The following is a 24,881-nucleotide window of genomic DNA, read 5'->3' as shown; positions in this document are numbered from 1 at the left end:
TGAGGCTGAGGAATCCAAGGTATGGAAGCTGCTCTGGGAATTCCAGGCCTCTCCGGTAGCTTGGAACTGGGCTCTCCAGCTACGGGAAGGTGAAAAAAGCCACCTGGACTTTAGGTAGAATATAGGGAGAAGCCAATGAGAAAAAAAGCAGAACACTGAAATGATGCTTTAAAGGTAACCCTGTGTTCTCATCCACTGGTGGTTTCATTCTCAGTTATGCCTCATCTTATATTTTTGAATTATAGACATGAGTTATCTTGAAAGTTAAATAGGAACCTAACCACCCTGGAATCTCCACTTATTTCTGCTGTAAGTAGGTTTTTGCTCCTTTGGGGCTAATTGCTTTTATAAACATTTTTGAACAATGTTGCTTGACTTTTCCAAGGGTCTGGTACTTAAACTGTTGATCTCCTCAAATAGTAAAAGGATATAATTCCTAGCTCCAGAGGTGTTCATAAAGCAAAATGAAATCATTTGATGGAAGGCGCTAAGGAAGCTTTAAAGTATTAGCCTAATAGAAAACCTATCACTGGACTTTTAAAGCCTTTCCTCTTCAATTTTTATGGACTGTCTTAATTGACTTTAAAAGGCTTTTATGCACTTATGAATAGGCTAAGTAGAAATAGTCTTTTTTTCTTTTTTTTTTTTTTTTTACCTGCAAATAAGATACAGGGACAGTTTCTAACTTTATTTTAGAATATCTGATATTACAGGCTTTTGCCCTGTGAGAAGGGATTTTCAACTAACGAAGTCTAGTAAAGTCAGGAATAAAAAGTCACATGCTGAAAACTTGGGGGGGAGAAGGAGTGACAATGGGGAATAAAAGACTTGTACCCATAAAACATTTTGAGGTATTTATGACCGCAAGCTTTAAAAATAGTGGGGACCGCAGCACTTGGTTTAAGTGCTATGCTGATTATTGGAGGGACACTAAACTGCCTAAACAAAATGTAGTATCATGGAGTACCACTTTGTGTTGGAGAATCTTAATTTAGAGGCTACAGCCGAGTTGAATCCTGATCCCCTTGGGACTGTTGGGATACAAATCTTTCTGCTTACATGGAACATGTAAGTTGAAGTCTCTTCTATCTCAAATTCTCTGTATGCTTCTCAAACCAAAGACCTCCAGAAGCCTTGCTTTTCAGGGAATTTCTCAAGAGGTCCCTCCGCATAAAGAAAAGGATGTGTTCACGATGCTCTTCTAGCTTTTGCCTGCAGCAACAGGGTACGTTTTCTCTTTGAGAGGTCTCTCCCAAAACCTGGCCCTTGGTGACACCAGACCTGTTGTTGGCTCAAAGAGCAGTCCCTGGCCGTAGCCTCCTCTGTGCACCAGCCTCAGGGGAACGAGGATGTGCTGTCTGTGAGAAGGCAGGACCAGCCTCCATCTCAGAGCTTCACCCTGATTCACCTTAATCCCATACCAGGCAGGTAAAAAAAGCCCTCACCCCCCCCCCCCCCAAAAAAAAAAATAAAACTGCTTCTAGTTTATTTAATAGACTTTGACAATCTTTAAGCTAAAAACACGGAAGGAAAGAGCAAAACAAATTGAATTCTAGACTGTATTTAAGACGATGCCTTCCTACCTGCTTTGCTACACTTTACCTGGCCCATCCTACCTGCACAGTATTATGCTGTCTGCGTCTCTGAAGAGATTTGAGTAATTATCTCTGTTCCACCTGCACCAGGGCCTCTTTCTTTCAGCACAGATGGAGTATTAATGGTTATCCCGAGGTTGCTTTGGTTATTCAAACTTTTCCTCTTCTTTTGCTGTTCACTCCAACGCTCTTCAATCCATTTGTTCAGAGTTCCTTACATACATGAGTTTATTTTATTTTATCTCCACTTTACTCCTTCCTGCCCACGGGATGGAATACACCTTAGCATCTATTCCATGGAGTTGTTAGCACGCTGGAATATTAAGACAGTGGTTATTTGTGGATTTTATTATGTTTGATTACACACTTCTACTAATAGAAGTAACATACAAAGTTTTTTGCTTTATCACCAACATCACAGTAAGGATGCTAAATCATGCAATAGACAAACAGGTTTGTAATCAACCATTTCAGTAGTGGCTGGTTGACTGAAAACATCTACAAACGGTCTGGAGGAGCAATACAAGACACTATAAATAAGTTTTCAGATCTCGTCGTGCTGCCAGCAGAAGCCGGAGGCCTTGAATAGGTTCTGGGTAGTTTGCAGCTACAAGAAAAGACTACAGCTGGATCTCCATTAGTAACTGATCACTGTGCAATTAAGCTTAACCTCCTACCAGTGATGCACCCCCGGGGTCAGCTCTCTGAACTTCCAATAAAGAGATTTGGAGCTTGAGCAAATGGTTAACAGCGGGATGAGGAACAACGTTTGAAGGAAAAAGATAAGAAAAAAACCCAAACATTTAAGAACCCATACTCTGTTTTGAGACTTTTAAAAAAGGGAAGAAAACAATTCAAGAAGGATGGTGAAGTGGAAAGGAATTTTATGCCTTTATTGTTGCTGTCTGAAAAGTTGAAATAAGTTCTTAAACCACATGAAGTTTTGTGGGCCACTGGTGAGCAGCCTTGACAGGCTCAAGTCTCTGAAGGAAAATACTGAAGCACTTTGAGAAACGAATGTTTGTGGACATAGTGAACACCTTGATTCTGGTGTAGTTTCCATATTCTGCAAATGGGAACCTTCCTGCTGGATTCTTACCTGGTTTAGGGCAGGATGAAAGGTTCTGACCTCGTATGGAACAGAGCTGCCTGTCAAAAAGGTTCCTCTGGATAATGAATTCAGCTAATTCTTGGCTAGTCTTCCTTCAAAGTCAACTCACATCAAAAAGCTGAGTTTCTGCTACGCTCGGGTATGCTTCATGGTATTCCATGCTCATGCCATCTCAGGAGACTGAAGAAAAGATTTCCCCAACAAATAGAACAGTCAAAGGATTCATAGAATGGTTAGAGTTGGAAGGGACCTTAAAGATCGTTGAGTTCCAAGCCCCCTGCCATGGGCAGGGACACCTCCCACTAGACCAGGCTGCTCAATGATTCCATGGGTATTACTAAATGGTAAATATTAAAATATCAGATGAGGGGGGAGCGAGGAGCTCAGCGGGCCTTTGATCAGAAAACACTCTAGTCTTTTCCATTGATGGCTAATGGGTTGGGTGCTGCTCAACAAACCACTGGCCCTCCTGGGTTAGGAACTGGAAACAAAAATAGTTTTTTTTTTTAAAAAAAATTAAACCCATGAACTATATTCTTATATGAAATAGAACAATTATTCTGATTAAAAAAAAAAAATTATCACCTACATTATTTGCTTTGCATTATCTGAGCTTTGTGGTATCAGTGTGAGCTGATGAGGAGCGTGTCCCCCTTGTCGGGATAAGGAATACCGGAGCCACACGGTCAGCGCAATCCAATCTATTCCCGGTAATTGCTCGGCAAGAGCTTTAAAATCGTGATATTCGGCGTGTCCGGCTTTATGGGCCGCCGTTTTTTACTTTCCCTTTTTTTTCCGCCTTTGCCGGCGGCTGCGACAGGAGCCGGCGGCCGGATCCACCGGCGGGGGCGGGGGGTTGCCGATGTGACCGCCGACACGCTTAAAAAGAATAAAATATATCATCCCGCTTTTCTCCCGCTCCTTAAAAACGGGGTGCTGAGGAAAATACCCCCCCCCCCCCAAAAAAAAAAAAAAAAGGGGGGAGAGAGCGGGGGAAAATTGTCCCTGGCGGACGGGGACCGGCTGACGACTCTGAGGTGAAGTTTCCCGCGGGCGGGCGGGAGGCGGCGCGCGCCCCCCTCCCCTCAGGCCCCTTCCCCTCAGGCGGCCGGGCCCGGGCCGCGGCGCCGGGGTCTCGCCTGTGCCCGCAAGCCCCTCGCCGGCCCCGGGGGTCGCAGGTTGGAAAGCGAGCTCCAACTTTCCGCCGGTGCGGCGCGGCGCTGGGCTGGGCGGGGCGGGGGAGGCCGGGCCGCGGCCGTTGGAGGGCGGTCCCGCCCGTGGCGGCGCTGCCCCGGCGCGGCGGGGGGAGGACGGCGCGTCGCCACTTGCCCCCGCCGCCGCCGCCGCGCAGCCTGCAGGCGGCCCCTTCCCCTCGGTTTCCTTGCGCAGGCTGCGCCGCCGAGCAGGGACGGGGACGACGCCGGGGGCGGGCGGGGATGGAGAGGTGGCCCGGCGCTGGTGATTCAGTGCCGGGGTCGGTAGCGCAGCCCGTCCCCGCCGGCGGCGGCGGCGGCGGCGGAGGAGTGAGCGCGCGCACGTGACGCCGGCCCCGGCTCCTCGGTGCCGCCACAAACAGCCGCGCACACACCACCGGCACGGAGACAGACCGACCGACCGACGGACACACGTCCTTCTCCCCGTCGTCCCGTCCCCCACATCCCCCTTCTTTCTCCGCCATCCAGCCTCCGCCGCGCTCGTCCCTCTCGCAGGCACCGCCGGGGCGAAGCTACCGGCACACACACGCTCCGGCGGCGGCGGCGGCACCGGCAGCGATCGAGGCAAGAGTTTGCGAAGGCTGCTGCCTGCCTTCCCGAAGAGGTTTTGCGCCCAGAGGATGGCCGGCTGCGGGCTGTCAGAAGACGCTTGCTTCTCCTCCTCCTTCTTTTACAACTACACCTCCTCCTGGGAGACCTCCTACAACCAGGTAAGGGGCGGCCGGTGCTACCGGGCGGGCTCGCCGGGCTCCTCCGGGAAGGCGGAGGTGGTGCCGGGGGTGCGCAAGGAAGGGTTTGTGTTCAGCGTGCGTGGGGGGAACCAGCCGAGGAGAGGAAATGAGGGAAAAGAGCCCTTTCCCCCCCCACACACCGTGTGTGCTTTTCGTCGTCGTCCCCCTTCCCTCCGCCCCGCTCCCGTGAGGAAGAGGAGCGGGAGGAGGGCCGGCAGCCGCCGTGCCCGGAGGGCTGCGCCTTTACCCGGGAGCAACTCGGGGCACAAGGCGGCAACTCCAGCGGGGCGTCCCCGAGCCGCCCCCTCGGCTGCGCCCGCCGCCCTCCTCCGCGCTTGGAGGGAGGAGGTGGGGGGACAGCCACGGTGCGAGAGGGGACACCCCCCTTCCCCCCCTTCCCCCACTGCCGTTCCCCTCGCAGAAATGGCCGCATAGGCGTCCAACCTCGCAATTTGGGTGGGAAGAGTTCGGCTTTACCCGTCCCCCCGCCCGGTTCAGCCCCACACTCGCTCCCCCCTGACACACACCCCCCCACACCCCCAATCCTCCGCGTACTTAACTTTGATGACTGTGCAATGCGGAGCGCAGCCCGGTACCGACGGCCGGGCCGGTGCCTCCTGGCCCCCCGCCGCTCCGGGGGGGGGGGTGGTGGTGAGGGGGAGAACTGGGGGGGGGGGGTGGGGGCAGAGACCAGAAATCGCGCCTGGGAGGTAGGGAGCTATTCCGGGAGCCTCCGAAACGCCTTTAATTAAATAACTGTTGTAGTCTGCTGCCCCCGCTGCTTGTTCGGTGGAAGTCTACAAGGCAACTGTCGTTTATAAACTACCTCGCCGTGTGCGGGTCCGTGCGGGAGGGAGCGGGGCTGGCGGGGGGGGGGGGGTGGGGGGGGATGGTGGTGGTACCGGGGCTGGCGTGACGGGAAAAGTTGGGCAGCGGGTGGGAACGGGCTGCGGGAGCGAGCGGCGGAGGGCACCGCCGAGCTGCGGGGGCGGGAGAGCTACCGGCGGCCCCCCAGGCGGCCGGGGGGCTCCGGGGGGTGGCGGTGGAGGGGTGTCGCCCTCCCCCCGGCTCCCTTAGCCCGCTGGGCTGATGGAGAACCGCGCAGCCCCCGGTTTCCAGGAGACTGAAATCCATCCATCCCCCCTCCATCCCCCCCCCCCCAAACCAGCAGTTTAAGGTTACACCGCGCAGGGAGGGAGGGAGGGAGGGAGGGAGGGATGGATGGATGGATGGATGGAGAAACCGGGCGCCTCTCCTGCCCGGCCTCCGGGAGTTAATGGGAACGGCCCCCCCCCACCTCTGGCGGCGGAGTTGGGGGGCCGGGTCCTCCCTTGAAGCGGAGAAATAAACACTGATCCCCGGTGTCCCGGGTGCGAGCGGGTCCATCTCGGAAGGCTGGGTAAAGCCGCCCGCCGAGTTTGCCGCCCCGTTCCCCGGGGGGGGGGGGTGGGTGGGAGCCATCCTCGGCAGGGAAGGAGCCAGGCGTGCTTGTGATGAGGAGAAAGAGTGTGTGTGTGGGGGGGTTCGTATGGGGAACAGGCACGTATCAAACCCCGAGCCACCGCCGAACTGCAGTCACCCGAGCGCGCCGGAGCAACCCCCCCCTACCTCCCCCCAAACCCAACCTCACCCCGTCGGGTGTCGCCGGTGTCCCCACGCCTGGGTGACAGGGCCGGGGCAGGGCGCTCGCAGCCGGTCGGGGGAGTTTGGGGGGGGGGGTGGGGGGGGTGTCTGCCCCAATTGCCGGTGCTGATGAGGGGGTGGGGGGGATGCGGCGTAAGTTTGGCGTTGGGGGGGTGTGTGTGTGTTACCGGAAACGGTGGGTCGGGGCGGCCGGTGCCCCGGGGGCCGGCGCTGGGGTGTGTTTCCGTGCGCATCCCGGTGCACACCCCCCCCCGGGTGCCGGTGTGTCTGTAGGAGCGGAGAAGGTATACACCATCACCCCGCTAAACACGAGTCCACCCAAGTACCGGAGCTACGTGAAGGGTTTATGCTCCGGTATGAAAGGCAGGCGGTCACAGGAAGGCTCCTCTGAAAGCATCAGCGGAGGAAAATGGTGAGGAAAGGCAGGCAATAAAATCAGGTTTAAACCAGTTCCTTTATCTAAAGTTAGTTTCCTTCTGTAGCGAAACAGTTCGGCGTTGTGAAATGGTGGGTTCCCCTTACATTCGCCTCCCGGAGAGCGAGCCCCTGTCACAATGGAAACCGGGAAGAATTTCTGACAAAATCCAGAGTTGATCTGCTCTAAATACCGATGTTGAACCGTGTCTGAGGGGAAAACGGGGGGGATAATTCGGGATGCAGAAGGTCTATTTATAGAGGGACTATATAAACTCTAGGTTATATACACAAAGTTGAATTAAATATGCATGATTAGGAAAGGAGTTTAGAAGGGGAAGGTGTAATCGTTATATAGCATTACAACGGGAACAGATGAGCTTGCGAGACTTTCCAGGGTGAAGATGAGAAGAATTTTTAAGATACGTAGTCTTTCTGGTGCTCAAGGCTCCTTGCTATTTTCATCTTTTTGCGTATTACGTTAGCATTTACATCAGTCAAATTCACCAGCTGAGGATTAGCAGTAGATGTTAGGCTGAATATGAAATCAAAATGAATATGGGATTTTGCTGCAAATAGATTTTTCTTACAAGTTTTAACACTTAAAAAGGCAGGGTTGGCTTAAATTTGACAGTCAGCCATGTTCGTGTTTGTTTGTTTTTACCTGAATTGCATCCAAAAAAAAAAAAAAAAGGCTTACAAACCATTCCTCCTTGCTAAATATAGCAACGTAGCTGAAATAGAATTTGTTTTGTGTACTCTGTTTAAAACAAACTAAAACAAAGTGCTGAGATGAGAAGATGGGTTGACTACTGGAAAAATAGTTTTTTATTCCTGGATCGATACGAGGCACTCTCAACATCTAGTACGAGGTAAAAGGATCCCTTGTATAATATCAATAGCGGTTCAGCTAGAGCTTACTAAAAGACTCTTTTCCTGGCATCTCAAGACTTTAATGAGAGTATAAGTAATCAAAATAAGACTTAATAATGGAACCAGTCGGGTTAAAGAGAACAGTGTTTCCTTCTGGAAGCATAATATACTGGCTGACAGTTTTGAAAGCAGAGATAGGACATTTGCTGAATAATTCAGGAAGGCTGAGAGATGCGTTTCAACTTTTTATATTTTTGATGCATTATTGCAGTTCAGTTTTAAGCACAAGATCATATGCGTGATTTGTTGGTAATATTCTTGGAAGGAATTTTTTTCATTGCATATTAAATTCTAAAGTGCATCACAGAAGAGCTTGTATCGGGAAAAATTATGTCTAGAAACTTCATGAAGTCTGTTCTGAATCCATTTCTGAGACAGTCTTCTGGAAAATAAGGCTCTATAATAGTTACAAATAAGCCTTGGCATTACTAAGGAGGAGTCCAAAGAGATTGACTATACCCCTGAAGTTTGCTGTCTCTTTTTTTTTTTTTTTTTACAGTTATTTTAGTACAGGGACGTAACCATTATGCTAAATTCCAGACTAGACAAACTTGTAGACTTAAATCCTGAGAACCACAGATCGTGGTTGCTTAAACGTACCTGCGTTGTCTTGCCAGTGTGTGTGAACCTGGGGCGAAGGAATATCCAGCAGATTTCCTGTTGATTCATCCCGTCATCTGCATTTTCAGACCGTCAGTAAAAGATTCTACATTTAGTTCTTTATTTTGTGGATACGCGTTCGCTGGAGACTTCCTGAGTGTGACTTCTGGCTTACTGAAATTCTCTTTACATCTGTTTCTTAATTAGTAGTCATGAGGGAAGAACAGCTATTTCCAAGTACTGCAAAGGGGGTATTCAGCCTTGCAAGAGCAGTAATATTCTTGGGCATAACCTGTCCATGCTGAACTGGCAGCATTATTTGTATTAATTATTTTTCCCTCTCCAGTCCAGAACTGGATACGTTGTTGTGTTACTAATCCATATGGTGGGGAAGTGCTTGAAAATCATTTGAAATGTAGTTCATGAATGGAATCCTAGGACTAAGGCGTAAATCTGGATGCTTATTTTAATTTGACCTCAAGAAAATCCCTGCAGTATAGAAGTAAAACGAGAGCGTGCTGCCTGATTACTGCCATTATTTCTGAGATACTTTTTTTCCCTGCAACACTCAGCTGAGGGCTTATGACCTGGCACCATCTCCTCCTCCTGTGTTTTCAGCCACGGCAGTGCTTTATACAACGTACCTTCACAGAATGTATTCTCTGGATGTAAGGAAGTCGATGAAAGACTAAGCTGAGAACCGGCTTTGTGGCTTGGCTCTCTGTCTTCACGTACGCAGGGGCAAAAGTACCCCAATGCAGTCAGAGCTTTCTGCCAGTATTTTTGGGGTGCTGGACCGAAGGTAGTATATTCCTCTTAAGCATTTTCTTCTTTTCACTAGAGTAAGTCCAATGGCCATTACTCTCTTGGTCTGTAGCCACTGAGACACTTTGACTTATTTTTGTTTCCATGGTTTCTGGAGATTTTTTAATTTTCTTCTTTTGGTTGTTTTTTTTTTTTTTTTTTTTTTTTTTTTTTGTTTTGTTTGAATAGTAGAACTCAGAGTCTGTGGAGGTTGGAAATGTGTTAGATGAGTTCCTGTTAATGCACTGCACGCTTACAGCATATACTAAGTACATATGTGTCTGAGGATGTTGAATGAGGGGTACTCCGTCAATCTGCACAAGATTGGGCAGTGTACTTTTATGAATTTTTTTTTTTTAGACTTTTTTTTCTTTAACAGATGGACTCCATTGATGGTTGTACACTGTTTGGCTGTGAAAACCAATGGAATTAAACCATCCTTCAGCTTCAGTTCTATTTTGGCGAAGCCTGTAACATCTCTGCAAATTAAAAGGACGCTGTCAAAACTAAATTAGTTAAGAAAAAGTAACAATCCTGGCTTAGCATTAACAGAAAAAGACTTGGTAATTAAAAAAAAAAAAAAAAAAGTTAATCCTGGATTTAAAATTTTCTGGACTTTCCTATATCCAAGGGGTGTTGCATGCTGGGGCACAAAGCCGGGAAAATGGGACACGGTAAAAATGAAAGTGAAACCGAAGGGACCTAATTTCTTGGCATCCCAGCAAAAGACAGACAATAGGATCATGAGGAAGTCGTAGTTTAGTAAAAGAGGTAATAGCCTTTTTCTTTCTTTCAGAGATTAATGCCTTAATTGGTCATTCAACGCAGTCACTTTCAAGTTTCAGTGACAAGTAGTGGATGCCACCATTTGTCTTCAAGGGTTGTCGGTGCCATTGCACAGCGTTTAGAGAGTAGATTTCAAATCATACTTTCTGTCCACTTCCCCGGTTGTTACTCTGATGGTTGTTTAATAAACCCGTCCACGGACTGGATGAAAAAACCCAGTGTATTCTGATGGCAAAACCCCACAGTTTTAAGTGGGGTGCAAACCATTTCCTCATGCCCCAGAGCAAGCCAGCTAAATAATGGTACAGTAGAGCAAAATAACGTGAATTTAAAGCACACGCAGAAAATGGGCAAGATGTTATTTTCGTGTCTTAGTTTAGAAGAAAAGCGCGTGCGCGAGTTTCACGTTACAGTTACGGCTGGGATAACTAATGCGTTTTAGTGCTTTATACGTAAGACGGGGTTTTCAAAAATACAGTTGTGTTCCGGAGAAAATGTCAGTAGTTCTGGCAATGCGTTCTGTAGGAAGAGGGCAGGGAGTTCTTAGCTGGTCAGATGTTCATGTGGTCTAAGCAGAAATGTAAAAGTGCAGGGTTTGCATTGGAATGAGAATGGGGTCATCCACCCTTTGTACTCATCATCAGGGAAGCAGAACCTTCTTCCAGAGAGACCATAGGAAATCAATGAGTACACTTTGCTAGTGGAGAGATAAATGTGTACTGCAGAAGGGTATTAAATATAAAAGGGCAGCAGTAAAATGATTTACTACTTGAAGCAGTGGAACTTTCTTTTGGTCACCTAAAAGGCAATTTTCAATTTTTGATAACATAATTGTATTTTTTTATTAATACTAATAGTGGAAAAAAGCTGGCAAATCAACTATTTTACAGGGATTTGAGGTATATAATGTAAGCTAGGAGAGGCTTGTTTACAGATGGCAGCTTATTTGCAAATAGATGCGTGTTTTTGAACAGATTATCTGGCATTTATCATTTAGATTCTAACCATCTGATCCGATTTACCAAAAGTTAATGGTTGGGGTTTTGTTGTTTTTTTTTTTTTTTTAATGTTTTTTCCTGAGGCAGTGTGGATGCTCGCGATCCAGTTTGTCTCGCCGTGACCAGAAGGTATCACTGAGGGATACCAGCACAGTGGATGCGCATAGGAGAGAACCTGACGTACATTTAGGTGTAGAGGCTTAATGAAATGTGGAAGAGCAGGTGCACAGTCCCAATGTGTCGGGGTTTGGGTTTTTTTTATTTCCTCTGATGTGTCTGTTTGCTGCGTGAGCAAATCTCCTTAGCCATTTTATAGTCCTACAGGGTTTAAATGTACAGAAAGGTTGGAAGCCCAATACTTTAAAAGTGTTTTTTTTTGTCTTAGGCTCTGTGCCCTCTACAAGTAGGAATTGAAATTCCTCCTCTGCTAAGTAGCCGTGTGTTACTGTCTCTACTCTGAAGGTAAAATTAAGGTGAAGAGAGATTTAATAGCAGAGTGACCCTTGCACTGGACATGGCACTTGTGACACTGCAGTCCTAATTTTGGAAGGAGAAATTGGGGCGCTCTTGGTTCCATCTGAACTCACTGGGACCTGAAATGATGAGAGGTGTGTCTACAGCAGCACTTTTCCTGGGAGGAGGAGCACGCTGCCTTCATCCCCACTCTGCTGGGCTTTGGTTAGTGCTGTAGATCTGTCTTGTTGCACATGAAAGGCGTTCCTTTTGGGTGGAACTGACCTGGGAGATGTATTCCAGGAATACCCCTTGAGCCTATGAGCTACAAATTGTGACATTCAACTAATGAGATGAGACCAGAGCGAGGATGAAGTTTCAGTAAACAAACAAACCAGACCCCAAAGTGCGTGGTGTGAAGCAGGTGGTGTAGATGTTAGATCCTCTGGCTCTTCCAGTTGCGTGTTACTTACTGGGGTGGACAACCTCTGCACACAGCTCAGTTGATGCAGCAGAGAATGCCTGAAAGCCCACATTTGGGGAGCTGGCTGGAGAGCCGTGGGTCGCAACCCTCATCTCTCAATCATAAGACCATTATTCTTCCCCTCAAAAAGAGGTCGTTTGTGTTGGCAGGAGGAGAAAAGGTTCGTTTGATCACTTGTGATACAACACGTGAGTGAGTAAGAGGCGCTGGCACTTTGGCTCACAAAAGCCCTCCACATTTTTAACCCATTTTATTATTTGCAAGAGCAATTTAGTTCCTAATGTTAACAATGAGTGATTATGATTCTGTACTTCCGTTTACAGCATAAATTAGCATTTTGTTTTCCATTACAGCTTTTGAATGAGGAATTATAATGTATAATTTGCTGCAAATAGATGTTATCATCTCTTTGGATGTGAACAACCACATAAACTTGAGCAAATGATAAAAATGGAATCAATTACTTCTCAAATGGAAGTAGTTTACAAACCTTCACATACAAAATGGCAATAGTAGCTGGTTATTGTTACAAATAATTAGGTTTTTTTTAAAACAACATTTATTGAATTCCATTGACAATTTAGTAATTGTTTATAGAATATTTAACCATCCCCCCTCACAAAATACATGCGGCATAATATATGCATTTTTTAAACTGCAGATTGCCTCTGTAGCCTTTGTGTGAAGCTTTACTCATGTATATTCACCTGTACAAATGTTCCAGAAGGGGAGCACCGAGCCACAAATCACACTGATGAGGGTGGTGATTAGAGATCTTCACGGTATTTTGGAATTAGTAGATCAAGATTGAAATTGTAGAGGAGAAGAGAGCGAAGAGCGTGGGTTGTAGGCTGTATCCAAAGCCTGCTGGAGGCGACCTGAATTTTTCTGCCATTTCTAAACTCAAGATCTAGGTCCTGGTTATTAGAAGGATAAAGAGGAGGAAGGGATATTGTTATAGTTGCTTGAATGAGTGAATGCTGTTAAGTCTCCACTGGAGGGGAAGGTAATATCTTATACTTTAATGAGTTTACTAGTTTGAATTTCACGGAACAAGTTTTCACTGTCAGTTGCTACGATATGTTTCTGTATTATACAGGGTTATTCATGCTTGGAAAAATATCAGTCCACAGCCAAAACGAATGTGAGAAGCAGTCCAGAATCCCAATCCTTCTCCTTGCAGAGATTTGCTTCATGTCACTAAAGGACATAATCCAGGCATCGTTTCCAACCCCTTCCTTTCAAAGAGGCTCTCTACATTCTGATGGTTTTCTACATGCCGGTTTGCACGTGTGTTTATTTCTGATCCTCTAAAGCTCTGACCATAAAGCCACCACCTACATCGCCTCCCGTCAACCTGAATTCACCAGTCGTTTTCTCACAGTCTTCCCTGCTAACCCCATTGCATCCATCCTTTCTGTAGGCAATGTAAAACCCGATTGAACATCCTGTCTTGATTGCCCCCGCCTTCTGTTTTACCCTTACTTAAAAATACAGATCAAAGTCCATGCTTTTGCCTTATTTAGTGCTTTAGATTTCAGACTTCTTGTTGTCCTTTTAAAGCCTTTGCATAATTTAGCTTTTCCCTGTTTTTCCCCCTGGTTTTCAGATTTTATTTCTTGAATCAAACAGCGCATTGTGACTTGACTTATCTGCTGAACTTTGACTTTTTATTCACGAAGCTTCTTACTATATCTCTCTGCTACCTCTATATGTTCATAGTTTGCTTAGGCTTGCATCCAGCAGACCACTTAATTGCTCGACTGTAAACACTTGAAGTCAAGAGAACTGCTTACGGGTTAAAAATGAACGTGCTCTGTGTGGGACTGGGGCCTTTGACAGCTACATCTTAAGGACAGAGAACTTTGCTTCCTTCTTGTTCGTCAAGTACTTGCCATAGTTCCAGTACCTCAGAAGTATTAATGGTAATTATGGCAGTGGGAGCAAGAAAGCAATGAGGAGATCAAAGGAACCTGGTAATGTTTACAGTATTGTTCATTGGCAGTTCGGTCTCTTCCTCTGTTAAATGGATTTGCAAATAAAAGGTGATTCCTCTTCCTCTCCCCAGCAAAAAGCCTTGTGATGAAATGAACAGGTAAATTAAAATGCAAAATTGTGTGCAGGCACAGAAAGCCATGCATGAAAGATACTTAAGGACAGGAAACTCCTTTTGGATCCCGAGCAAGGTTTAAAAAAAGAAAAAAGAAAAAAAAAGATGGCTGGAAACACGTAAAGGTAAAAAGGAAAAAAGATTATAAGTAGGACATGAACACACTTAAATATTTAAGCCATGTGAAACAATGAGTAAATGAACTACTGACCAAATGAATTAGCAAAACAAAAGTAAGGTTGCACTTCTAGCCTTTTTTATTTTCATCCAAAAGACTGTTAATTGCTGGAGGATTAAAATATTTCATATTCAAGGATAGAAAGTGATAACTGTGCAGAAGCTTGGATGCTCCAGCTATACAAGAAACAGTGAAAGGAATACTTTTCCCTTTGTGTGATGTCGAAGCCAAAAAAAGGGGGGAGGGAGAGAGAGAAAAGAAGGGGGTTGTGGCTCTTTGATGTCACTTTCTGAATAAAAATAATGCTGTAAAAGAAATAAAAATAGCATAATCTTTTTCTATTTATCTAAGTCTTTTTTTTCCTAAAGAGTTAGGGCAGCATCGTTAATTGATTTTTCTGACACTCATAATAACAGTTGTATTAAAAATAATTTACAGAGGTTTGTTGTGGTTTCCCCCCCACCCCGAAGCTGAGCCCTGCAGAATCCGCTGTAGAGAAGTGGGTAGAGAGTGGATTATTTTACATCGCTGCTCTCGCATAATTATAATCTGCTTGATTGGTGAAACGCACGGTGTGCTTTTGCCTTGTCCGCTCTCAACCAGTGGTGTCTTTCCAGTAAGATTTGCTGCTTTAGTAGCAATAGCATCAGGATATCTCGTGCCCTTTCCGTATAAATAAAGGTTGTCCTACCAGCTGCTCGGATTGCGCTGGCAGAGTCGCCGTCTTTGCTGGAGTGCCGGTTTTTGGCCGGAGTATTTTAACACACTGGAGCTTTTCTCTGGTTACCAATGGTTGAATCATTTCCAGCTGTGAAAGCAGATGTGTGGCTTTTTTTGGGAAGTAAAGTTAATTAGGGGAGGTTTATGAATTGAATCTCTTTTTTTTTTTTTTTTTTTTTTAATGTGGGGTTAGAGGTTGTCTTTAGGAAAGAAATAGTTTTTGTATGAGCGTGAAGTTGGACAGATTATCAACGCACAGAGAATTATAAGGAAATTTTTGGGCCTACCCATGACAAAAAGAGCCTGCCCGTTGCCTCATTACCTCCTAAAACCGTGTTAAAAATGAAAAGAAGAAATACTGAACTATTTAAATTGATAACTAATAAAGTTGGGACAACTGGCAAATAACAGTGACTAGTTTATCTTAATATATATTGTGTATCAATGTTGCTATTTGGCTGTTTTGTAAGGCAGCTCACGGTCTTTTCAAATCTGTATGGGCCAACGCTTCGCACACGTCTCATTAAATTCTTTATTTTCTTCATCTTTTGGCTTTTGTCTTTGAAAGGAATTCTCTAGGTGAAAACCGTGGAAGATATTTGCCATGTTTCAGACATGCTTTTTTCCCTTTTGTATTTAGCATAGTGATTTGTGCCTTTAACACCAACGTCTGCCTGTTTTTAAGTCTGCTGCTAGGCACAGCACAGTTGTTACGGAAAAGGGAACTTTTGGGGTGAATAGACTCTTAGTTTTGTGGTTTGTTACTCTTCTTGTTCTGGATTGTTATATAAATTAAATGGCGAAGGATGAAAAAAAAAACCACCCAACCCCACAGCAGCAACTTGTTTAATTTTTATTACTTTTGTTGAAAATAAGCATCATATGAAAGGGAAAGGTATTCGTTAGAGCATCCTGGAACAAGGATGTTGTTCCTGTGCGTATGCAAGGGCTGCACAGTGGATTGCGCGCTAAAACCCCAGATGTACAAAAAGTGGCTCTAGAGTTATCACTAAGACTTCATGTCTAAATGAACGATAAACTGGCTGGGCAACATTCAACTTTAATAAGGCTACTACAACTGTAAGCTGGCAATTCAAACAGAAAAAAGATGGTTTACGTGTATTCTGCCTTTTTTTTATGGGGAGAAAATGAGTATTTGGAAAGATCATGAAGAGCCTATTACAAAAAAAACCAAAACCAAACAAACCTACTTGTGGAGATCACAAACGTATCTTTCTACGAAACCACTGAACTTTTCTTCTAGGAGTAGCTGGAATGGTCCTGTCAACCGTAGGATGTATTTGGTACTTTGGATGAATTCTCTCTTACAGTGTCTCCGTGAAAAGCTTTGCATGTTTGGAGGAATATGTTGCCTATCTGGGATTTGTGGAGAATGAGGAGATCACAGAATCACAGAATGATATGGGGTTGGAAGGGACCTCTGGAGATCATCTAGTCCAACCCTCTGCCAGAGCAGGTCTACCCAGAGCAGGTTGCACAGGAACGTGTCCACGTGGGTTTTGAATGTCTCCAGAGATGGAGACTCCACCACCTCTCTGGGCAGCCTGTTCCAGGGCTCTGCCACCCTCAAAGGAAAGAAGCTCCTCCTCATGTTGAGATGGAACTTCCTATGTTCAAGTTTGTGCCTGTTCCTTCTTGTCCTGTCACTGGGCACCACTGAAAACAGACTGGCCCCATCCTCCTGACACCCACCCTTTAATTACTTAGAAGCACTGATCAGATCCCTCCTCAGTCTTCTGTTCTCCAGACTAAACAGACCCAAGTCCCTCAGCCTTTCCTCATCAGAGAGATGTTCTAGTCTCCTCATCATCTTTGTACCCCTCTGCTGTACCCTCTCCAGCAGTTCCCTGTCCTCCTTTTGTTTTAAAAGCATGAGAAGCTGGGCAGTGGTTTTAGGTGTTTTCTGTGAGGGGCATTGCTGCTTCTTAAGCAGAATGACCATCTGCCTTGGGGTTAGTAGTTGCCCAGGATGAGGAGAGGATGTGGCAGTGCTACCCACAGTGCAAGTTTCTGAGGCCTTACCATGTTAGGTTCCTATTTTTTGGACATAATTTTGCCAGATATTAACTACCTGAACTGTTTTTTGCCCCAGTTGTATGTCTCAAGCTAGGGTTTTGTGGTTATTTGTTATTTTTTTACATGCAGATATCAGTAAATGTAATTTTACTGTCCTCAGAAATATTATTAGATTAAAAAAAACCTCAAAATTTCATACTATGATGTATAATTAAATTTTGTCACCAGGGAAGGCAGTATAAAGTGTAGATCTGTTTTTTTTTTTTAATAGAAGATTTTCTTGTTTTGTTGTTTTTTGTGTTTTTTTTTTTTTTGTTAGTAGAGAATCATTAAGTATAAGACAAAAAACAAACAAGAGAATAAAAGGGCTGGCATATTGAGAAATATTTTATAAAAATATTATTTCTTTTATAGTTTAGAAGATGTAAAGCAAAGTGGCAGCAAAAGTCAGAGCTGTATTTGATTAGAAATCAAAAGGTTATTAATAGTGCTGATTACTTCAGCTTAGTTATGTCTGCTCTAGTATTACTCTTATTTGTTTGCAACACTAATCAAGCTCACTGTAAGCCCTTATCTTTGACCAACCAGAAGAAATCATAAAAGGAAATAATTGTTTAGTGAGAAAGACTTTGATAACAGCACGACTTGTGTGGGAGACAAGGAGATAACACTGTCTGAATGAAATGATACAACCAAGGTAGCTGAGGTGATAAATTCTTTAGTTGTCTTGTCCTCAGCAGTAAAATATACAGCAAATTAAAGATGTCTTTTCAAGAATCATCTGAAGAACTGATGGTATATGTAATTTGCACGTTTCATTTTTGCATGTGTAGAGGAAAGGGAGGAGTTTCGGTGTCGAGAAGAATAGATTTAGTAAAGCCACAGATTTACCCACAGAGTTTGGCCAGGCGGTTCAGCCATTACTTATTATCCAATTACCTCTCTGATGAATTGAAAACTTTGGTTAGTGTTTGACTCTTATTTGACCAAGATATTTTCCAAAATTTTAAGTATTTATCTGAAGGAAGGCATCAAGTATTCAGTAAAGCTTTTGGTACTTATTGTACTGGTTGATCATTCTCATAGAATCATAGAATCATAGAATGGCTAGAGTTGGAAAGGACCTTAAAGATCATCTAGTTCCAACCCCCCTGCCATGGGCAGGGACACCTCTCACTAGAGCAGGTTGCTTAAAGCCCCATCCAGCCTGGCCTTGGATTGGATTGGATTCTCATTGTTTGCTTTTTTCTTAAAGCCCTGGTTTCTCATTAGAGCTGCTCAGAATTAATTTTCTAGGCAGAGGTTCTCTTTATGACTTGACCTGGTAGGTTGGGAAGCCCTTCAGTATCTTTATGTTTCTCCCTCTGAAAAAATACTTGTTACTCGACACACCGCTGTGTCTTCTTTTTGTTAAGCTAATCAGAGTGACCTCTTTAAGACTCTTCCTGGAGGACATTTTTTTGCAGACTTCATTTGCATAACTTTTCTGTTTTCCTCCCAATGTTTTGATTTCCCTTTAGGAAAATCAGAAGCCAGATGCACGAGACGGTATTTCAGTACTGGTCTCTCCAATGCTCTCAGTGCTACAGAGAAGAATTCACTTACCTGCTTCTCTTCATCACGTTCAAGGTTCCAATTAATTCTTTTTGCTGCAGGATCACAATGAGAGTTCACGTTGAGTAACTTCTTTACTTCAATACTCGCTGTCTTAACTGAGTCACGGTTACCCAGGATATAATCTACCGTTCTGTACATACGGTACATTTTCTGTTCATTGATCTGCACCTTAGTACTTTGTTTTACCCAAACAGACTTTGTTAAATGAGCCTCTTTTCACCTTTATGACTTTTTGCCAATCTTATTTCTGTCTACTAATTTTATCATTGTTTTATCTGATGAAATGTTGACCGGTGTGAAGCCCGGCACCAATCCTAGCTGAAACCCAGGAGAAAAAACTATGCTAATTCCTCATTCTATTTTGTAATATCTCTCCTAGCCCCCTTTTAATGCGCTTAATACACTCTTCTATAGTATCTTCTTAATTTTTGAATCTTGAAGTCATGCTGTAATAAACCAGCTACTTTGCAGAAAATCTTCTACCGATGGATAATTACTGATCAAGTGGTGTCATCAAATATTTGAGTTAAAATTACTGGATATTTTTAGTGATGAGATGACAGTCCTCTAGTTAAGTTACACATGCATATAGCTAGATGTTACTTAATATACCTGTCCTGGGAGTAGCAGGAACATTCACATTTATGGCACGTAAATGATCATTTTTAATAACTTTGGGCCTGTAGAGGCTGTACCTGAGTTTTCACATGGTTACACTTGTAGTGCCTGCACCAAAGAGAGAGTAATAAAAGCATCATGTGGGAGCAAGACTTTATGCATGATGTGTGCAATATTAGTGTGTCCCTACGCCCTGGATAGCCTTAAAATACTTCCATCTTTTTCTAGATAGGACTAGAATAACTAGAAATGTACTCAGAATTACTCTAGGCAGGGGATGCCCTCCCACCCCAGCACAGAATAAAGCTTTTTTTTCTTGGCTCCTTAGTTTAATGCACAAAGGAAAAAAAACTAGGAAAAAAAGCCCCCCCACCTAGCTCCTGATTCAGTTCTGCAGAAGTCAGTTTGTGTCAGCACTGAATTTATTGCTGGATGTGTTACTTCTCCGATACGCTATAGTTCATTCTTTGGAAGCTCCTTCAGCCAGGACTTCTTCTGAAAGGAGGATGTACCGAAGTAGGGGTCAATCTCTTCTCCCAAGGAACGGGCGATAGGACAAGAGGAAACGGCCTCAAGTTGTGTCAGGGGAGGTTTAGATTGGATATTAGGAAAAATTTATTCATCAAAAGGGTTATCAAACATTGGAACAGGCTGCCCAGGGAAGTGGTGGAGTCACCATCCCTGAAGGTATTTAAAAGGCGGGCAGATGTGGTGCTGAGGGGCATGGGTTAGTGATGTTTTTTATCACTGTTAGGTTGATGGTTGGACTAGATGATCTGAAAGGTCCCTTCCAACATTTACGATTCTATGATTCTATGAAAGAGATGGCCGTGGTGGCCCCATCTCCCACCTCTCCTCCTGGGTTCATACTAGTGCAAGCGTTCCGTGGCCAGGTTCATTTACCTCTTGCATGTGGGCTGCACAAACACCGGCCATGTTGCTCCCCAGCCTGGTTCTTTCAGACTGACCTCAATTCAGATAAACGTTGAAAAAAAATTCTGCTCTTAGGAATCTTTATTTTGAAATGGCATTTATTTAAATGGCATTATAATATGGCATTTATAACTTGGGTACAGCGCAGTAGTGATGTGCTGGGTGATGATGGGGAAGCGATGGTGAGCAGGCAGCGGTCTGTCGGGGTGTAGCCTCAAGAGATTAACTGAATTCAGCCTATTTTTGCTGTAAAAGCAGCAAATAGGGAGAGGTACTAAGTAAGTAAGATTTAAGTGCCTTTTCTAGGAAAAAAATGAGGTGAAAACAGTGGGAGCTTCTTGTTTTCAATTGGCCTGGATTTTTCCCCCCTGAAGAGCTATAGGTAAATTAACGCACTTCTCTATAGGTGCGTATTGAGGATTTGTTTTTTATTTTTCCCCCCAGGAAAGGGTAAGTAATGATTCTGAGTGTCCAAGTTTTTGAAGGCTCGGCTCCAGATGTCTTAAATGGGGCTCACTTTCAGGGGCTAATTGTTTCGCATATGCTGAATTTTTGGGCTTTTTGAGCAACTGAATCTTAAACAAGAAGAATCAATGTCTCTTGACATGCATGTCTCTGGTGTTTAACGCGTGAAGACGACTTGCAACCACATCGCAGGGAGAGCTGCGTGGAAACCTTGCTAGGCTGGATTATACAGAGAATTACCGCGAGTCACAGAAATTGATTGCTGTAACCGATGTCTCTCTTTAATATCGTATTCTTGCGATGTTTGTCAATCACAGGCGGGACTTCGAAGGCCTGCTGTATAAGTTGTTGTTTTTTTTTTTTTAAAATAAGCCTAGCGTGCTCAGTCTTTTGTGTAGTTCCACAGTGCAGGGCTCTGAACTTCATCCAGGCTCTCGAGCCTTAACGCCCACGTGCTCCCCTAGAAAATAAGGTTTGATGACCTGTATTTTGCTTGCAGATTTTTATAAACTGCAGCTGAAGACTGGAACCGGCCTGGCCTGATATCTCTGCCAAACTCCCGTGAGATAAAGCACAGCCTGAAATAATTCACCGGGAGTTTTGATTTGGCAGTGATGACTGTATTTAGCACCGAGTCCAGGGGAACCTCGGGTAACATTTGTCAAAGGTGCTGAGTCTTATTTTCTGAAGGCACACGGGTGTGAGAAGCAAGGTGCCTTTCAGTAAGACTTTAAAGTAAGCTCTCCTAAAAGACGGAGTGCTGCGTAGGAATATTTGAGATGATTTAAAATGGATTAGCTCAGATAACCAAGGCAACAGAGCTAGGTGGCACTTTGGTCTTCTGGTGGATTCGTTACTACAGGTAGGGCAGCGTGTCAGGGTATCTTCATTTATTCCGCTATCCAGACGGAAGGCTGTGTGGGATATCTCTGTGCAGCACTGTGCTTCCTACAGAGTATATGTGTGCTTCTAAACTGATTTAAGTAGCAACTGAACCTGAAATGAGGGGGGATTCTGAAAATTTTATTCTTAGGAGAAGACTTAAGAAAACTCTGTCAAGACAGGCTTAAAATACGATACCTGAAATTCAGGTTGAAAAGTTTAGGACTTGCGTTACCTGGAGGGAAGAGGTTTGTTCACAGATGTGGGTTTTGCTATTTGTTTTGGTTTGTTTTGGTTTGTTTTGGTTTGTTTTGGTTTGTTTTGGTTTGTTTTGGTTTTTGTCTAACAAAACCAAACTAAAAGTACACATTGAAATGTCTAATTTCATTTTAATTTAGATGTATTTATCTGTCTGAAAACCCTAAATACTCTACTGCCAAGTAGTAAAATTTCCATCCACATAACATTTTCTAAAATAAGTTTTATAGATATACCTTAATTAAATTCCTAATGTAAGAGGTGACTACTTTTGTAGCGAAAGTACTGGTTTCAAATGAACACAAAAAAATAACTTCGTGCTATGAAACAGAAGAGGCATGCATCATAAAAGCATCTGACTCAAAGTTAACTTAGAGTGTGGCAAAACGTGGTTGGAACCGAGACATGTATGGCCCGTCGTGTGGCAGGAAAGGGAGTGCAGAAATTTCCATTTTCACAAGTGAAACCGTAGTGAAAGTTTGAAGCGTTGTCCTGCTGTTCCTGTGTTCAAAGTTCTCCCCAGCACCTTCCTGTTAAAGAGCAGCACAATGTGTGGCATTTGGTACGTGCTTAATCTCTCTTTTGTTTTTAAACAGATCTTCTTCAACTGGTAGCAGCTGTAAGAATTATGTGAGTAGAATTGTAGAAATAAAAGCAAACGAGAGAAGACAATGGGATGCTGCTTTATACTTATATATCAGTTTTCTTTCATTTGGAAACTCAAGGGCTATTGCTTTTGGTTGCCAAATATCAGGCTGATTGCTTTCAAGGTGAAGCTGTACTATGCTGCTTTGAACTGATACTGCATGATTAAGGTAATAAGTAAGTGCCACTTAATTGGAACAGGCTTGATCAGAAGACATTCCAGGTAACGGATTTAAGCCAAACAATATTTAATTGCAATGACTGTTGCTTAATGGGGATGGTAATTATGTGCATTGGGGATACCTTCAAATGATTCATTGGTGGTTGGGTCTTTTGTGTCTCACTCACTGTTGGCTCTTTTTCCCGTTATTCAAAACAGCTTTCAGCGTCTTCATAAATAGCCATGATTCATTCAGAAAGCGAACAAACCAGTGCCGATGGTTGGCTTTTAATAGTTCTGTGCCAGAGCTTTAAAATCAGCTTGCTTAAAATCATGATGCCTCTAATAGGTTTTTTTTGAGGACCTTTTAATTTGCTTTCAGGATTTTTGAACTGTTGGGTTTGCTTTTCACTTTTCTATGTGATCAGGAATGTTAGAAATTGAAATAAGAAAAGACAAGTCACATAATTTCTTGGCTCCTGGATCAGGGCATGCTCTAGCATCATGAGACTTACTAAATCACAGAAGTTGATATGTTCTTTGCCCTTGGCAAATCATTGACTTGGTTTAGTTCTGTCATATTTTCTTTGCCAGGATTGCCTGGGTGTCTCTTTTTTTTTTTTTTTTTTTTTTTGTTCTGCGTGAATCCGCCTGATCTGTCACAAAATACACTTTACAACTGAGGGGAGACCCCTTTGAAGGTAAAACTGGATCCTTTTCCTGCTTTTTCTCAACCTTTGGCCTGCAAATGCATGTTTGCATCGTCATAATTTAGCCTTGCTCTGCTGCTTCGTGGTATCATCAGTATGGGATGCTGATGTCTTCAGCTCCAGTTGCTTTATGTCTGTCCACTTTTTCCATACAGATTTTCACATTTTTACACTGTATCCTTTGGGGCGGATCCCCTTTTCAATAGGTGTATGTATCGAGTGTTGTGGAGAGATGTAGGGCTTTCTGAGTTAACCTGGCAGGCGAGAGTTTGCTCCTGATGCTAGTGTTACAGTTCATTTTTAATTCCAGAAAACTCACACTTCCATATTTTTCAGTTTTCTGTCTTGTTTATGGAGTGAACATGTTGGATTAACATAAGTAAATGTGTTTCAGGTTAAAAGAATATTTCAGTATATTATTTCTAGAATAACTAGTGCTTTTATGTCCTTTTTTCCCCCCACCTCTTATTACATGTAGCAGTTGACACGTGGGTAGATTTTGACAGTGGCTCCTGCAAGAAGTGATTTTCAGTGACAGGAACATGCATAAGACATTTGCATTATTTAAAAACCAGACGTGTTTCTCTGTCAGCAAATCCACTGCAAATATGAAAGCAGGATGGTGTTTTTTATCACGAACCTCAGAGCCAGACTATATTACCTTTTTCCAAAATGAAGGACCACTCCAGGGTTTGTAGGATTACGCTTCCTCCTGCTCCTCCATTTCTTGTTATCTCTGCCCTTTAGGAATATTTAAGAAAGAAATTTAGAGTGACACATACAAAAGGCGGCACAGGAGATTTTCTTGGCAAAACCAGAGCTCGTTGGCATCTCCAGAGTGCCAGAGTTGTCTGTTGAGTCCAGCCACAAGTAGTCTACATATTGCATTGTATCTCTTTAAATAAATGTAATATTTAACCCCATTTGGGGTTTCACCGCACTGTGAGATTTACTATTAAGGCCTGATTTGCAGACGTGGTACTTTCAGAAAGTCCTGGCTTCTTTAAGGTGTCTAAAGGTTGGTTCCGTTTACCTGTAGAAATTAGAAATGAAACCAAAATTATTTAGAATACACTTGGAAGCTCGCTTAGCTCAGTAAATTTGATGCTTTTAAAGCATATTAGTGAGATCTAGACCCTTGTTTTGCTAGGCATTGTACTTACTAATATACTCTTTTTTATGTCAAGGACTTAAGTTAAGAAGAACCAAATAAGAAAATTAACAAATAAGAAAATAATAAATCTAACATCACCCATGTAATAGCCAATTATTCTAGTTCTCTGATGTATAAAGAAATACACATTTTTATCACAGCATGACTTAAACTTCAGTGCAACATAAATGCAGTTCTTTCATCAGTAATTTCCACATACATACACAAATCTTGAAGTAAAAACGATCATAAAACAAGCTGAATTAAATCTGCTAACCAGTCTATTGAACATACATACTTTCTTGCGAGTAGATGGTTTTACAGTTTTTTCATTAAATGCTGTACTAAATATTGTTTTTAAGGACAACAGTAATTGTAAATATCCTGAATAAAATAGGAATGATTACAATCAGTAACATCTTCTAAAATAAAAGTCACAATTATTAGAGCTTAAAAGTAAAATAGTTTGGCTTAAGCTGGCGGAACTAGCAGATAGTTTGTAATGGGTTTCCAGTTTGGTGGTTAGGCTGGAGTACAGTTGATGTCCATGGAGGTGGCTGACTTCTGCTGAGGACCTACCCCACCACACGTGCTGAGAATGAGTCCCTTCACTTGTGGGTGCATAGTG

At 43.6% G+C, this 24,881-nt stretch overlaps 1 protein-coding gene across 1 annotated transcript in view; it reads left to right on the top strand.

Annotated features, from left to right (window-relative positions):
- The first annotated feature begins 4,540 nt into the window (after positions 1-4,540).
- Positions 4,541-24,881, top strand: part of PPARGC1A (PPARG coactivator 1 alpha) — a 388,237-nt gene continuing 367,896 nt past the window's right edge. The window contains exon 1 of the mRNA XM_074147113.1: positions 4,541-4,630. Within this exon, the coding sequence (XP_074003214.1) occupies positions 4,541-4,630 (90 nt within the window). The remainder of the gene's footprint in view (positions 4,631-24,881) is intronic.

This window comes from Numenius arquata, chromosome 5 (assembly GCF_964106895.1).
Source record: "Numenius arquata chromosome 5, bNumArq3.hap1.1, whole genome shotgun sequence".
NCBI classification, from domain to species: Eukaryota; Metazoa; Chordata; class Aves; order Charadriiformes; family Scolopacidae; genus Numenius; species Numenius arquata.
This window is presented reverse-complemented; position numbering and strand designations above follow the sequence as displayed.